Here is a 14,950-nt window from a genome sequence, read left to right as displayed (position 1 = left end):
GATATTAGTTGAACGGATATAAGCTATCTGTTGTTATAACCCAAGTTGAACGATATGATGTCTTTAAGTAGTACTTTGACAGATAACAAAGGAAGGTCTGAATGTATAGGTTGACGTTATCATATCATCTCTATAGCCCATCTATATCTATCATTGTATTCCTGACCCACCTCGTGTTATCATCAACGCATTGACACTGATGAAGAGGAATGACGGTGTTTCGGAGATTTTACTGATTGTGGCATTAATGTTTTTGTTATTGACTAATTTAATAAATAATAATAATAACTTGTGACGCGTTTGGTGATATGTTTTTCTATTTTTTTTCCGATTATGTTATTATATAACTACCGTACCGAATACCGAATATCTGGTATCTATCAGAATATATCTTGAATAATTGGGTTCATCTTTGTCGCGTTATATCTTGTCATCAACGGTAGACTAATGCATGAGAATAACATGAAATGATAGCTGGATATGTACGGTCTCTAGAAAAGGTACTTTCAGCATTGTAGCAGGCTTCGTTGAAGAGGTATCAATGATCTTCTCGAAGGGTGGATGTGCCACCGTTGAGCCGAGAATTAGATGTCTGTAGTATAAACTTGACCTGTTTGCCTTAAGCGATGAAATCTCTAGATATAGTAGTCATCCCCTCTCCATCCCATCCTCATCTTTCGTATTGCAACAACCTTAACATTCTGCAACATCTCTTCTTATCTGTTTATAATTTACATCTACCATCATCCCATTAGTCTGAGCATATTTACATTGCATCATCATTACTGTTCACCAGGAACACTTTGTCAACCCACTTGAATCTCATCAACAGCATATATTAGCACGTAGCCATTCATCACTTCACAAATTATACATATGCTCGTGTAGGATCAAGAATCAGTGGCTCGCTATACACTGTCGATACCCACATCAATCAAACTCAACTATTAACGATAACGACTGCCCCGGAGTCTAACTTGTGGATCAGTTCTGGTCTATAGTCATTGAAGCGCTCTGTGTATATCAAGCACAGAGAAATACAGTAAAATCAACAATAGACTAAATTGAATTTCAAGAATCATTCTAAAACATCTATCTGGCTCATTGCATTACAAGTCCTCCTTCTTCTCCCCTCAACTGATTCCATCTCAACATCTTACACCATGCCCTTATTGAAACGAAAACCAGTCATACCTGCACCTTTACCATCTTTATCATCAATCTTACAGCCAATAGCATCGACGTCCTCAACAACCTCTACAAATGCTGAAGCATCCTCATCCAATAATACACAAGATTCCTCATCGACAATACCGAAAGATGGAAAAGATGATGAAGAACAATTAGATAAATTATTGTCTATATTCAGAGGTGAAATGACTGGTGTACAATTACCCAATGCCAAGAACGATAATAATGGGACTTCAACTAAAAGTAAGAAGAATCAAAATAAGATACCTAATGGAATAGATTTAAATGGAGATCATCAGCAAATAAATGGTATATCCAGTGGAACAGAACAGTCTAAACCACTGTGGAAATCTAATGATAAAGAATGTTGGTATATGCCTGAAACAGGTGAAATATTCACTGATTATGAGTAAGTTCTAAATTCTGTTTATTTTCCTATACTAAGAGCTATATAGATGGTTATGATATTATGCTAAAAATTGTTAATCATTCATTTAGATCATTCTGCTTGAGAAGAGCTTTCTACTCTCAACCTCTATTCCAATGTGAAGGTGAGCTATTTTCTGAGATTATCTTTATCTCATTCTGTGGCCTAAGTAATAGTAAAGCGACCGAAGGTCTGTTGAGCTGATGTAATGTCCTGGTCTGTAGTCTCCGGTAAATCAAATCTGAACTTCTATACTGCACTTCAATCAGAACAAAAAGAAGTCCGTCAATTACATTCGAGGTTCCCTAGACAGCTGAAAAAGGCAGTTTTAAGTGCTGTGCAATTCCGTATGTTCAGAATCAGTTTTTGATAATCTTCAGTTTCTCTACATCCCACATAATGCCTATTCATATCTCTGCAAATGAAACGGAGAAAAGATCACTAATTCGTTTATTCTCACATTGACAGAGATCGAAGGTAAATTGGATACATTAGCAGATAAGATTTTTGAGAGATTTCATGATAGGTTTTTCGATGATGAAAGTAAGTTTTGATCTGATCCGAATCATTCTCATATTTTTCCTGCAGCCATGGACATGATCAGGACTGACCGAATGCATTCATGTGATTTTAGAGGTATTTGTTGATGTGGATGGAGATAAATATTTAGCAAGAATAGTAAAAACATTTCCACCTAGATCATTAAATACCACCACAACTCCAACAACTCAACCTATATTACATCCTTATGCGACAGATTTATCATTATCATTAGAGGAAGTTAATGAAAAAGATGATCCATCAAAATATTTTTATAATGTTAGATTAATAGAAGAAGGTTATCCTGAAGGTATAGCTGCTGAATATGCAAGTGCAAATGGTCAAAGTAATGGTCCATATGATGAAGACGAAGAAGATGGAAAAGGTGAAAAATGGACTGGAAGTACTATGGAAGTCCAGTGTAATAAGATCAGGTAAGTAATGAGTGTTTATCGCTTTGCCTCTTCTAAGGTATGACATAATGCATAAGGCAAACAAAGACAGAGGGAAGGTGAACAAAGGGGAAAGACAAATGATATGAAGGATAGATCAGTGTAGTGAATTGAGCTAATTCCTACCTACCCGTATTTTAGTCGAGATCGTATAAATTTCTCAAGAGCGATGCTGAAACGATTTATTCGAGATTGCGTTGTACGTGATGCAGCAGTATATTCACCCTGGTTAGTTAAACCATCCGTAGCATCAAGATATGGTTTACCTATAGAAATGCCTGAAGAAATACGTGAAAGTATATTAAGGTATAAAGAAAAACAAATGGATAAAAGAAAGAGAGAAAGAGAAGAAAGGTTAGGTATAACTAATCCACCTACATCAGCAGCAGCAGCAGTTGCAGGGGAAGAAGATGATAAACCAAAAACAAAGAAACAAAAGAAAGATGAAGAAAAGAAATTAAAAGAAGAAGAAAAACAGAAAGAGAAAGAAGCTAAAGAAAGAGAGAAAGAAAAAGAAAGAGAAGAAGAGGAAAGAAAGAAAAAGAAAACACTTAAATATCCTGCTGAAGGTGAGTAAGCAAGTCTGAATGCACCTCATGAAAGATTTCAATCTTTTTATTGATTCTACTTTTCCCCCTCTAACAGATCTTTTGGTGGAATGGTCAGAAGAAAAAGATGGATCGGCTGGAAGAATCCAAGTTCGTCCTGTACCGAATAAAACTTTACCGTTTGGTGATCAATTTGAAAAATTATTGATGACTTGGAGTTTCCTAAATGTCACGGGGTGAGTGCAATGCAGATTAAATTCTGATTCTTGCTTTCTATCTGACATTCTATTCTTAGCAAACCACTTGGCCTATCGCCATTTACTCTAGATGATTATGAAAATTCATTATATCACAATGATCCATATAACAATCCCGCACCGTTAATGGCTGAGATTCATTCAGTTTTATTGAACGCTTTAGCAGCAGATCTGAAAGCAGGACACGAACCTGTCAAACCATTAAATACTTTTGGTAAAGATGGAGAAATTGAAAATGATACAGATTATTGGGAAGGTAAAAAAGGAGCTACAACAGAAACTTTAACACCAGTTGTATTACCTTTAATTGAAAATTTTAAAAATAAAGAATTATTAATAAAAGATAACAGAAAAGGATGGGAAAATAATTTAATTGGTTTATTATGGGAAAGATCAAATCTAGATATTTTACCGAACTATTTAGATAATATATTACATTTAACTTTTGAAGATAAACCTGCACCAACAAGACCAACTTGGTCAACAGGTCCTTCAACTTCATCAAATTCAAGTGGAACAGGTTTAGCAGGTACTATACAAGGTTTAATACCTTCAAAACCAGAAAAAAGATATTCTTCATTACATCATTCACATAAATTAGATATTATAAGTTTCTTAATTGAATTAGTAAATCAAACTGAATTATTAAGAGAATTTATGGAAGAATCGACTTTGAATTTGACAGAAGTTAGAAAAGATCAAGTTGAAGTCAAGAGGGAATTAAGGAGAGTGTGAGCTGATTATTTTTTTGACATTACAATTAATCATTTTATTCTGCTTGTACATACTGATAAATTTGTTGTCTTGCCTTTAGCCAAGCTGAAAGGGAAGCTCTTGAACCGAAAGAGAAACCTAAAGAAGAAGGTGAAGATGGTGATGTTTCGATGGAAGTCAAAGGTGAAACCACTGATTCGCCTGATGTATCCATGAACGGTCATACCATAAATGGAAACGGTAGTACTGAACGTGATCAAGATGAATTAGAAGATTCACCCTCGGTGAATAACGAAGATAATTCTGATGCAGAATCTGATCATAAAGATTTAAGTGCTATTGGAGCATCACGTCGAAAAGCGATGAAAGAGAAAGCGTTGGAAAGAGAAGCTGAAGAGAAGATTAAAAATCAAAAATTAGCAAAAGAAAGAGAGGTATTAAAACAAAAGAAATTAGAAGGTAAACAAATTGCTATAGAAAAGAAGAGATTATCGGAAGAAGAAGAATTAATTAATCAAAAGTTGAAATTGTTAGAATATGATTTCAGAAGATGGATTTATACTTTAAGATCAAGACCTTTAGGTTTAGATAGATTTGGGAACAAAGTTTGGTGGTTTGATGGTTTAGGTTCTTCTCCTCTATATAATGAGCAAACGATAAGTTTAAACAAGTTAAATTTAGGTACAGGTAGATTATATATACAAGGTGTTGATCAAGAAGATTTAGATATTTATTTAAATTCTGCCATTTCAATCATTGAGGAAGATATTTCAAAAGAACATATAATGGAAAGAAGGTTGAAAGAAGAAGGTAGTTCAAATCCTTTACAACCTGGTGAATGGGCTGTTTATGATAATCCTGATCAGGTATGTCTCCTTGTTTCACTGTCATGTCAATTTGAAGGTAAGAGAAGGACTATACTAACGAATATCATATACATTCTCAGCTGCGTGATCTCATGAATTGGTTAAATCCAAGAGGTCTCAGAGAAAATCAGTTATTGAAACAATTGAAAATGTGGCAAAATGAAATTGAAATGTCGATGAGGAAAAGAAGATCTTTAGCTGGATTGGTAAGTTGACCGCTTTTATCCTATCTTGTTTCTTGTATGACAAGATCGCATTATATATAAAGGTAGAGAGAGAGAGAGTTTTGCTCATACTAATTCGATTTGTGTTTTGCGTGGATAGGACACACAAACTGAATCTGATGAGCCTACTTCACGTAAATTACGACCAAGTAGGAAAGTAAATCATAATGGGGATGATGAAAAAGAAGGGTACATGAATTGGAAGGTGAGTTTCTGCATTCCAGAACAGAAGCTACTATAACGTCTATCTACTATCACTACCTTTTTTTTTTCGTCAAATTTGTAAAATGTAAAAAGGAAATTAACTGACTTTTTGGATTTCTCATTTTTGTTTTTCCTATTCACATTATATAGAATAAACGAGCGGTAGCATAGAAAACAAAATGTTAATAATGTTGTTAGTGTTAGCGAGATATAAAGTTTTAGTGGTTTGTTGATTCTATACTTGAATTTTTGTATCATCTTGTAGTAGAGAAGAACTAGATCTAGATTTAAAAGTCCAAAATTCTTGGGAGTTTATGAATTCTGAGATTCTTTAGGAATATATATAGATATTCATTAAAACTGGAATTACCATTTCATATTTGATTTTGTTTGTAAAAGAGAGTCATATAATAAGTTATATTGTTTTTTGAGTCTTTTATGATATATGAAGATATGAATATATATATTATGATTAAATACTTTACATATGATGCTCCGAAAGCGTTCATAAGACAGCACATGATGCATTTACAAGTTATAGTCATATTTCCAAAGTCAATTAGAAAGCTGTACTGTATATTTGTATTCGTAAATTGAGATGCATGTACACACAGACCGAAGAAGGCAAAAGCGAGAAGTTGGATATAAATATATCAAAAAGTCAATGTAAGATTTGAAAACAATATTAGGTATAATTATGGATTGATAAGAAGATGGTACGATGATATCAAAAGTAAAAGTACAAGTATATATGTACATGTATATGTGTATGTATATGTATTCAACTAACAAGCAATTATGGTGATTTTATTGTAAAAGATAGACCTTTTTCATTGTTTAAAGGAGATTTTTGTTCTTTTTTTTTTTGAGGTAATTTCTGATAAGGGGGTCATTTTTTTTCTAAATTATGACATTACGAAACCTGAACCACCTCTTAAAATTCTAGCTGTAGATCTCCAGAACAGAGATTCAGCTGAATCCATTTCACCTTCTTGTTTTGATAACCAATATCTCATTCTTGAAATATCACCTGATGTTGCACCTTCTTTATCTTTCATTCTTCTTATAACAGTTTCAACAGCATCTTTTGCACTTGATTTTGTATTTATATCAATTGATTCAGTTGTAACTGCACGATGCCACCATGATCTAACTAATAACATTACAGCTCTTTTACCAGATTCATCTGCTCTCCATGAATTTGTTCTTCTATCTGCTAATTGTGCTGCTTGTGTACCTTCAATTAAAAATGACCATCCAACTTCTCTTGCTGCCCATGTAGCGTAAACTTCTGCAGTAACTAATAATGATGTTCTCTTTTCAGCAGCGACTACTAATCTTGGTGCTAAAGATGCCATAAACAATGATGAATATGCTATAGAAGTTAAAGTTTCATTTTTAGCTTTAGCTAATTGTGCATTAGGTAAATCAGATCCATTTAAAACTGATAAAGCTAATTTATATTGTTTTATACCACCTTCTAATAATTGCCATGCAGATCTAGCTAATTCACTTGACGGAACTAAACCTGCAGCTTCATCTTCTGATCCTAATGAGATCACTGATGCTTTTCTATTCCATGCTGAAATTCCATCAGGTCCAACTAAAGGTCCACCACCACCTATTGATGAGATTCTTCGGGATCGAACTTCAGGTGATGCTAATGTATTTGAAGGTAATGGTGATGCTCCAGAAAAACCAATCGAAGATCTTCTTCTTGTTCGACTACCACCTGTACCTGCACCATCTGCTGCAGTAGGTAACCATGAACCTCTTCTACCAGTTTGTGGAATTGATATAGATGATCTCGAATTTCGTCCTCTTGCTTGATGGAAATCTGAAATTTCAGCACCTTCAGTAACTGCACCTAAAATTGAACCTTTTCTTGAACCTTGACCTCTTGATCCATTTGATGAAGTAGATTCTCTTCTACCTTGAAGTTTTGGATCAATATGATTATTCGAAGTTTGACCTTGATCTTCGTCTTCATCTTCTTCTTGTATAGTTCTGGCATCTAAACTACCATTTCGAGTAGACATTCTTCTTGGTGTACCGATTTGTGAGTTTTTAGATGTACTTCTTCTTCTAGGTCCACGTTTTCTCCAAACTAATCTTAATAAATTAGCATATAAAGTTTTGGCATCTGCTAATTGTCTAATAGCTTCCCAAGCTAATGTTGCAGCAGCAGCAGCTTTACTACCTTTTAATTTAGCTGCACGTTCTCTACATTCAGTAGCTAACATTGACATATCTTGGATTAAAGCTCTAAAATCATCTTCATCTAAATCAACACCTAAATGGAAAGTATGTCTTAATCTCTCTAAAGATGAAGCACCTGAAGCTAATTGTACACGAGTGATTAAATTAGCTGAAGATGTTGATGATTTGATTCTGGCGGCAGCAGCTACAGTAGCCATATTCGAAGCTTGATCTAGAGCTTGTTCAGCTAATTCGATATGTAAATCTACTAAATTTAAATCAACCGAAAGGGAAGAAACGAAAACAGCGGCGGAAGAAAGTGATAAGAACATTTCTGCCATTGCTGGAGATTGTTGAGCAGCTTCATTTGGTCCTAAATCTCTCATTCTATCCATCTTATCACCTGCGACGTCTTCTAAAAATTGCAAAGATTCTCTTGCTAATTGACCAATTTCACTTTCCCAGATTGATTTTTCGTCTTCAATATTATCATCTAATTCATGTAATGTTGTAGATAATAAACCACATGCTTGACCTAAAGTTTCTCTAGCGGTTAATGATAAAGGTGCTAATTTAACTAATTCACGTAAGGTCGTTACTGCATCTCTTAATGATTGTGTAGCTACTCTAGGTGGTTGATAATTTGTTGCTAAATTTATTAGTACTTTTGATCTACCTAGCATTGCTTTTTTATCTTGTGGACGTATATCTATAGCTAATTGAAACAATTCACTAGCTCGATTTAAATGATGATATGATTTTTCTGTACCAACTTTATAAGTTGCAGATTTGGTGTCGTGACCGAGAGCACCTATATGAATTGAAAACATAATTTTAGTAAATTTGTCTCAAGCGATATAGTCCAAAAAAATAACTCACCTTCCATACAAGACTCATAGGTATGATAACCCTTTTGACCTTTTGTCGTTACACTTGATGAAGGGGTTGGTTTTGGAGATTCTTCATCTAAAGGATCCATAGTTGGGAAACTTGGTTTTGAACGAATGATTGGAGGAGGAGGTACAGTAAAATTATCTACACGTCTAGGTGAAGTTGGTGGAGTAGGTAATAAAGTATGATTTCCAGGTGAAACAGAAGCAGGTAAACCTATAAATTGTTTTCCTGTTGGAAAAGCAATATTGATTGAATTTGCTAATTCATGTCCAGCATTTGAGGCTCTAGGTGTAGGTCCACCATTAGAACTATGTTGTGTAGGTGAATTTGATCTGGTTGAATGTGATGATAATGAATAATCTTCAGCAAATAAGGAAGATCCTTTTGATGTCGAATTTGACATTGCTGCTGACATTGGTTGAGAAGTTTGCGCTTGAGTAAAAGAACCAGAAGATGCTTCTCCACCAGGTGATAATGGATGTTGTTGTTGAGAAGACATTATAAATAAATTAATTATATGAAGGAGAAACAGATAATAGATATAATAGGAAGCGAGGACGAAGAATGACGAAAGGGTGTCAAACAGAGACTTCTGCTTGGAGTGACTATGTGAAGTGACTAGCTAACTACAGCAGTCTACTGAAAGCAGCTGAAAATGATTGAATTGAGATTTTGTGGGAACTATTTTTAGGGGTTTGAAAGAGCGATAGAACACCTGATAACGAAAGAAAAAAACGCCTACTAGTAATTTGGTACGTTGATGGCTAGACGGTAATTATGACTATTTCTTTGATATTTTAGTAAGTAGGCAAGATAGATAGATAGTTGAAAAGATGAATAGGAAGGGATGACAGTCCAAAAATCAATCGGAAAAATTGAGACAGAAACCAAGGAAATAATTTGTTTGTGGTGGTTGTGAGAGAGGGAGAAGCAATTACCGATAAGAAATAGTAATGAATAATATGTCGTAAGATGATTGTATAAATGTATAAATCAAGTGAGGAATATACCGGTCTTGGCTTTTTTTTTGTATTGATCGAAATAGGAAAGAAAGTCAAAAGGAGTAAGGGATGAAGAGTGACGATCAATCCCAAAGATTTCGAGATGATTGAACAACAAATCAAACATGATGGGCGTTCTAAATTTCGTTATGGACGATAAATATCGCTGCAAAAAGCCATAGACGTATACGGTTCTCAGATTGATACATGCTAATATCTCACCACCACTACTCAGGCTAGGATCTGATAATAACCTTTAGACTGATCTTCAAAATAGAGCAGATCGAGAGTGGTGCAAATTCGATGCGATACTCACTCATCATTCTATTCTACAGTGGCTTGGCTAAGTTTTCTTGAAATTACACTATGGGAAGGGTTTTTAGCAAAATTAAAAGTGAGACAGTCCGGTTGTGAGAATATTAGATTCAGGGTTATCATGGTGATTTTATCGTAATTTCACAGTCAAAGATATTCAACTCTGATTAATCAAAATCTGTAAGGTTACAAGAAGACAATCCAGCTGGAAATGGCAAATCAAACCAAAAAAAGAAGATAAGGTCAATCGCGAATTAAGGGTTTTCAGTGGAAACTCTTTTTTTGTCTTTTTCCGTAATCTTCGTTGTTAGATTTCTGCACGGTTAAAGAGAGATGATCTACAGTCCTTTTTTCAGGGTACTTTATAACTTCTTTAGATCAAGGAACCGGGTTTGGTTTGTGAATACAAGCACAGTCAAGGTATCTCACCATAGAAGAAACAAGTTGTGGAGTGAAGAAACGAAAAAAACAGCTAAATAAGCGGGAATAGTTCTAGAGCAAATAAAAAATGTTATGAACGGGTCAAACTCGCTTCCGTACCGGTTCGTTCTACCAGATAATCAAAAAATCCTTTTTGTTTGGGTCCATACACAAGACTGTATTCTCTGTGCTCTGAAAGTGTATATGTACTGTGGATACGGTAACATGCGTAGGTAATATGGATTTTTCCACCTTTTATCCTCTGCAGGAGAAGACCATATCCCATTCACCGATTTCGCATGGTGTAGAATCCCATAAATGGGATGGCTAGATCAGAGAGATATCTTTTGTTCTTGCCTCGGATTATTATGGGCGTAGGTGAGTCAAAATAGAGTACAGTAAAAATAAGTCTGAATTAAGCCGCATTAGGAAGGTGGTGAATCGATCTTTCCATTCTTCCATTGTTATCTGTCACCACTTGGGGTACTAATTCTCAAGCCACCATAATTAAGCAATCAGATCATTTTCAGTGCATAATTGTAAATCATGAATTACGAATCGGCTTCTGCCATCTCATAGCGTAATATTCTGAGACATCCTCATGATCACCTTGCTTTACCTATTAAACTTAGAGTTCTTTGTACCTTTTTCATCATAATCGGACGAAAACGCATGCACTTAGCTTTGACTACAAACTTCCTAATCAGCTCAGTTATAAAACCGAAACCGAATTAGTTCTAATAAGAATCCCTCCCCATGTCTGTTTGCGGTATTAACCGCTTTGAACAGAGACTATAACCCACGTGATACGGACTACCCAGAAGCCATTTAACCGGTTTTGCAGATGAACGGAGATGTCCGCCTTGGCTATGATGATGAGGTACGTGATTGTTATTGTTATTGCCACTCTATAATCTGTAATCTTTGCACATGACCACTTTGACTGATATGGTATGACTGTATGACAACCAGAAAATTTCGTATATTGGAATCAGGTTATACCAGTAGCTACGATCTAGCTTGGAAACAGATGTTTGCTTATCTGATATCTTTACATGCAAGCTACTTTCGTTTTATCTGAATGTTTGTTTTACTTATACCTGGAAAAAAGAGATAGCTAAACTCACAAACCTCTGAAAATAGATATCTATCTGTCTTGCTCTAGACAGGTAGGTAGAATAGCCTGTTGGTACACTATATAGTTCGCCACTCCTTTAGTAGCTTTTGAAGTCTGAGCTGAATAGAAAGAAAGAAACCAAGATGCCTCTTTCACCGGTCTCAGTAGCTGTAGGAGCAACTCTCGCTACAGCTATAGTAGTAATAGGTACTGGATACGCTTTTAAGAAGGTGAGTGTTCTTTGACATGTTGGTCACTTTCATTCGAGCCGCCTTCTTTTCACTGATACTGTATATCTCCTAGTTCGTATATGACCCACATCTATCACATCATATTGAAGCTTTAATAGCTCAACATAATCAACATCATCCAACGGATACCTCAAACAGGCCTATACCTGTATCTGTAGAATCAGAGCGATCATCTCCAGTAGAAGCTACTTCCACTTCATTCAAAGATCATTATACTTCTTTACGTAGAAGGAATGTTCATCGAGAATCTTTAGATCGTCATTTTAATAATAATACAGGCTATGAATTGAATGAAAGAACTAAACATGAAATTGGACATACTGAACGCAACGAAGGATATGGTGGTAAATCTAAATACAAATTAGATGAAAGTAGATTAAGTCTTTTAGGTCATTCAAGCAATACGCAAAGTTCGGATAGATTAATTGAATTGGAATCAGATGAAAATATAATTAGAAGATCCGAATCACCACAAGAAAGGGAAGTGAAAGAAGTCATTTTCAGATTTACGCCTTCATCCACACCATTAAGATCAGGTTCTTCGACACCAAATTCAACTTTGAATCCTTCTCATCTTACGTTCAACCCTTTCACATCTCCTGAAGATGATGTTACAGCAGAACGAATTCCATTATTGTCTTCATCGGTCAATCAGCATATGACAGATCTATCAGTATCAAAACGTTCTAAAGATAATTCCAATTTAGATCCTAGAACATCTTCAACTTCATTTTCATTCTTATCGCTCTCTCAAGCATCTTCACCAGAACAAATCCATCCTCATCTTGATAGCCTTCATATCAATAATGCGAGATCGATTTTAGGAGACGATGACGTTGATGAAGGTACGCCAACGTTACCTGATGATGAGGAAATTCAGTCGATATCAGGTACAAACCATTCAACTGATTATGAAGATGCTGAATCTTATACACCAGTGTCAAGATCTTTAAGTAGAACTTCAGATAATAACACCAGTCATCCACTTGAATCTGTACATTTGGAAACAAATCATCTGATTGATGATTTAGGTTTAAGCTATGTCCCTATCGTACCGATCACAAGAGGTCCTTTAAGTGTTATTAGTGTAGATGGTTCAGAACTAGAAATGAGTGAAGGTGAATGGGATGTTGTATCTGATGCTGGAAGATGAGCCAAATCGAGAATTGCAAAATTGTCAAATGCTCCAACGAATCTTCAATCATTGTATTCTTTAGATGTTTATTCATCATTGCGTTGTACCGTTATTGTATAACTAATATAAACCCCAAAAAGGCTCTGTCAATGAGCTAGCTAGAAAGTCTATGTTGTTACCATGTATCCTATAGCTTCATCGTCGTTGAGACTACTTGTCCGGTATCTATGAAAATTTACTCTACTAATATCGAGTTTGTAAGGCAGGTAGTACCAATGGTATTTGATCTCCAATCTGATTACTTGCGCGTTTTGGTGTATTCTTCTAACTATTCGTATTTATTGATCTCCAACGTATTCAAGAATATACATAAAATAGCCAAATCCTTCAGGAGGTCCAATTTCTTTATGCGATAATTTGAATCCAGGTCGATTTTCCATATACCTATTTGAATAAAATTCAGCATATATTTATGTTGCAAAATAAAAGTTATGTTAAAGGTGAAATTAGAGGAGACCTACCTTTTCCTAAAATGAGGTTGACCAAATGTAAAGCTATATTCAAATGATCAGATCAGTTTCGAGTTTCAACTTTATAATCTCGGACAATGACATTATAGTTATCTTGGTACCTACTATACGAATTTGCTACCAGGTCTTTTCCGCAGCACTCTAATGTGTTAAGTTTCGCAGCATGAGTACACGTCCAATCAATATTGATCGATAATGTTTAGGAATGGATTGGTGCATTTACCTTATCGCTTCTGTCACTTCCTGCGTGCAAGTTCTGACATCTTTTTCATCGGGATTCTATTAATTATCATTTGATTAGCTTCTGCCAAATGACATTCCTCAAAACCATAAGAGATATCACTAGTTATGGGGAAAATACTGTATTGGACATACCCATGGATCACCTTTCGTAGTTAACATAGCACTATTGCATCGATAAGATGTCCAATTATCAACTATTCAATCTTTTCATATTTCCATCACATCAAATCAAACTTACTCCATCGTACCTTAATTTCAATGAATTTGACACTGTCAGTACCAAGTGTTTAGGATCATATGGTTGGTATCTCACATACCCTTATCAACTACTAAATCAAACTCATCATCACCAAAACCTAAATTCAGAATATCCATTTCTAACCATTCCATTTTAGGTCTAGAGATATGTCTCTCCTTCATTTGATCGATCACGATTTTTGAGTACTAAGAGGAAATGACCGATATGTATATATGTATAAGCTCTTATGGTTCTATTTCTCGTTGATGTTGAATTGTGAAGTGGATTTGAGGGACAAAAAAAGTGATTTAGAAAAAAAAAGAGGAGAAAAACCTTACATCAATGTTAACTATATTTTCCCATCCATTATCATACAATACTTCACCTAAAGCTGAATTACCACAACCTAAAGTTAATATACGTGTTTCTTTACCTTTACCTTTCCCATTGTCATGTGTTGTCAATTCTTCAAATAAAGGTAATAGGTATGTTGGTGATAAAAACCAGTCAAACGTTGTACCATTTGCTTCACTGCCAATTCATTTGAGAGATTAGCCTAAGAATTGACCTCAGGATCGATCGAGTAACAAAGCCATCACAATGATATAGGATTCAGCTATACATACTTTGCATATCGTTGTTCCCTGTATACACAATAAGCCTTATTTCAGTAAACGGAGATGGTCAATACCAATACATAAGGCTTGAAAATCAGACTAACCAATATTCATGAGTACCATAACCCTCGTTGGTTGGCGGTAAGTTAGCTTCTACAGCAGATGGCATGATATGAGATTTGATTTGTACTGTTTCAAGATTGGAGCCGTAGATCATTTGTCATATCATCGATCTTAACTAGATGCTCAATTGTAGACAACTTTTTCAGCAACTTTTCTGAAATTCTCGTCGCGTAAAAAGTAAACATCACCGCTTATTACGTAATACATTATTTACACGGTTCTCTTGGAGAATCTGTAACCGGGAGAGTACTAACTGTGATTATAGGCAAGGAATTAGATGAGTGTCGACAACTATATATTATTCTTTATGACATTTGGGCTCCAACCCAATCTGAAATAATACAAGGATAAGAAAAGGATCATACTTACTGCTCGATGAAAACTTCATACCGAAAAGAGTAGAGTATACAACAACAGAAATCGATTCTTACTTGGAAAAGCACA

At 35.1% G+C, this 14,950-nt stretch overlaps 4 protein-coding genes across 4 annotated transcripts; 2 read left to right on the top strand and 2 right to left on the bottom strand.

Annotated features, from left to right (window-relative positions):
* Positions 1-1,163: 1,163 nt before the first annotated feature.
* Positions 1,164-5,748, top strand: L201_001850 (uncharacterized protein; the record flags this gene model as incomplete). Its single annotated transcript, XM_066217635.1, has 12 exons — positions 1,164-1,600; positions 1,690-1,742; positions 1,843-1,965; positions 2,087-2,161; positions 2,253-2,592; positions 2,752-3,179; positions 3,256-3,394; positions 3,454-4,146; positions 4,230-4,995; positions 5,076-5,201; positions 5,320-5,424; positions 5,692-5,748. The coding sequence occupies 12 exons, from the start codon at positions 1,164-1,166 to the stop codon at positions 5,746-5,748; spliced, it is 3,342 nt and encodes a 1,113-aa protein (XP_066073732.1).
* Positions 5,749-6,328: 580 nt separating this feature from the next.
* L201_001849 (uncharacterized protein) lies at positions 6,329-9,015 on the bottom strand (the record flags this gene model as incomplete). The annotated part of the gene is made up of 2 exons (XM_066217634.1): positions 6,329-8,433; positions 8,502-9,015. The coding sequence occupies 2 exons, from the start codon at positions 9,013-9,015 to the stop codon at positions 6,329-6,331; spliced, it is 2,619 nt and encodes an 872-aa protein (XP_066073731.1).
* A 2,497-nt stretch (positions 9,016-11,512) lies between these two features.
* L201_001848 (uncharacterized protein) lies at positions 11,513-12,773 on the top strand (the record flags this gene model as incomplete). Its single annotated transcript, XM_066217633.1, has 2 exons — positions 11,513-11,599; positions 11,673-12,773. The coding sequence occupies 2 exons, from the start codon at positions 11,513-11,515 to the stop codon at positions 12,771-12,773; spliced, it is 1,188 nt and encodes a 395-aa protein (XP_066073730.1).
* Positions 12,774-13,093: 320 nt separating this feature from the next.
* On the bottom strand, positions 13,094-14,552 carry L201_001847 (uncharacterized protein; the record flags this gene model as incomplete). Its single annotated transcript, XM_066217632.1, has 10 exons — positions 13,094-13,199; positions 13,277-13,309; positions 13,391-13,426; positions 13,509-13,564; positions 13,661-13,691; positions 13,767-13,776; positions 13,846-13,972; positions 14,105-14,297; positions 14,393-14,410; positions 14,488-14,552. The coding sequence occupies 10 exons, from the start codon at positions 14,550-14,552 to the stop codon at positions 13,094-13,096; spliced, it is 675 nt and encodes a 224-aa protein (XP_066073729.1).
* Positions 14,553-14,950: the final 398 nt, after the last annotated feature.

Source organism: Kwoniella dendrophila, chromosome 2 (genome assembly GCF_036810415.1).
Source record: "Kwoniella dendrophila CBS 6074 chromosome 2, complete sequence".
Taxonomy (NCBI): Eukaryota; Fungi; Basidiomycota; class Tremellomycetes; order Tremellales; family Cryptococcaceae; genus Kwoniella; species Kwoniella dendrophila.
The sequence above is the reverse complement of the archived record's forward strand: the minus strand, read 5'-3'. Positions and strand labels throughout refer to the sequence as shown.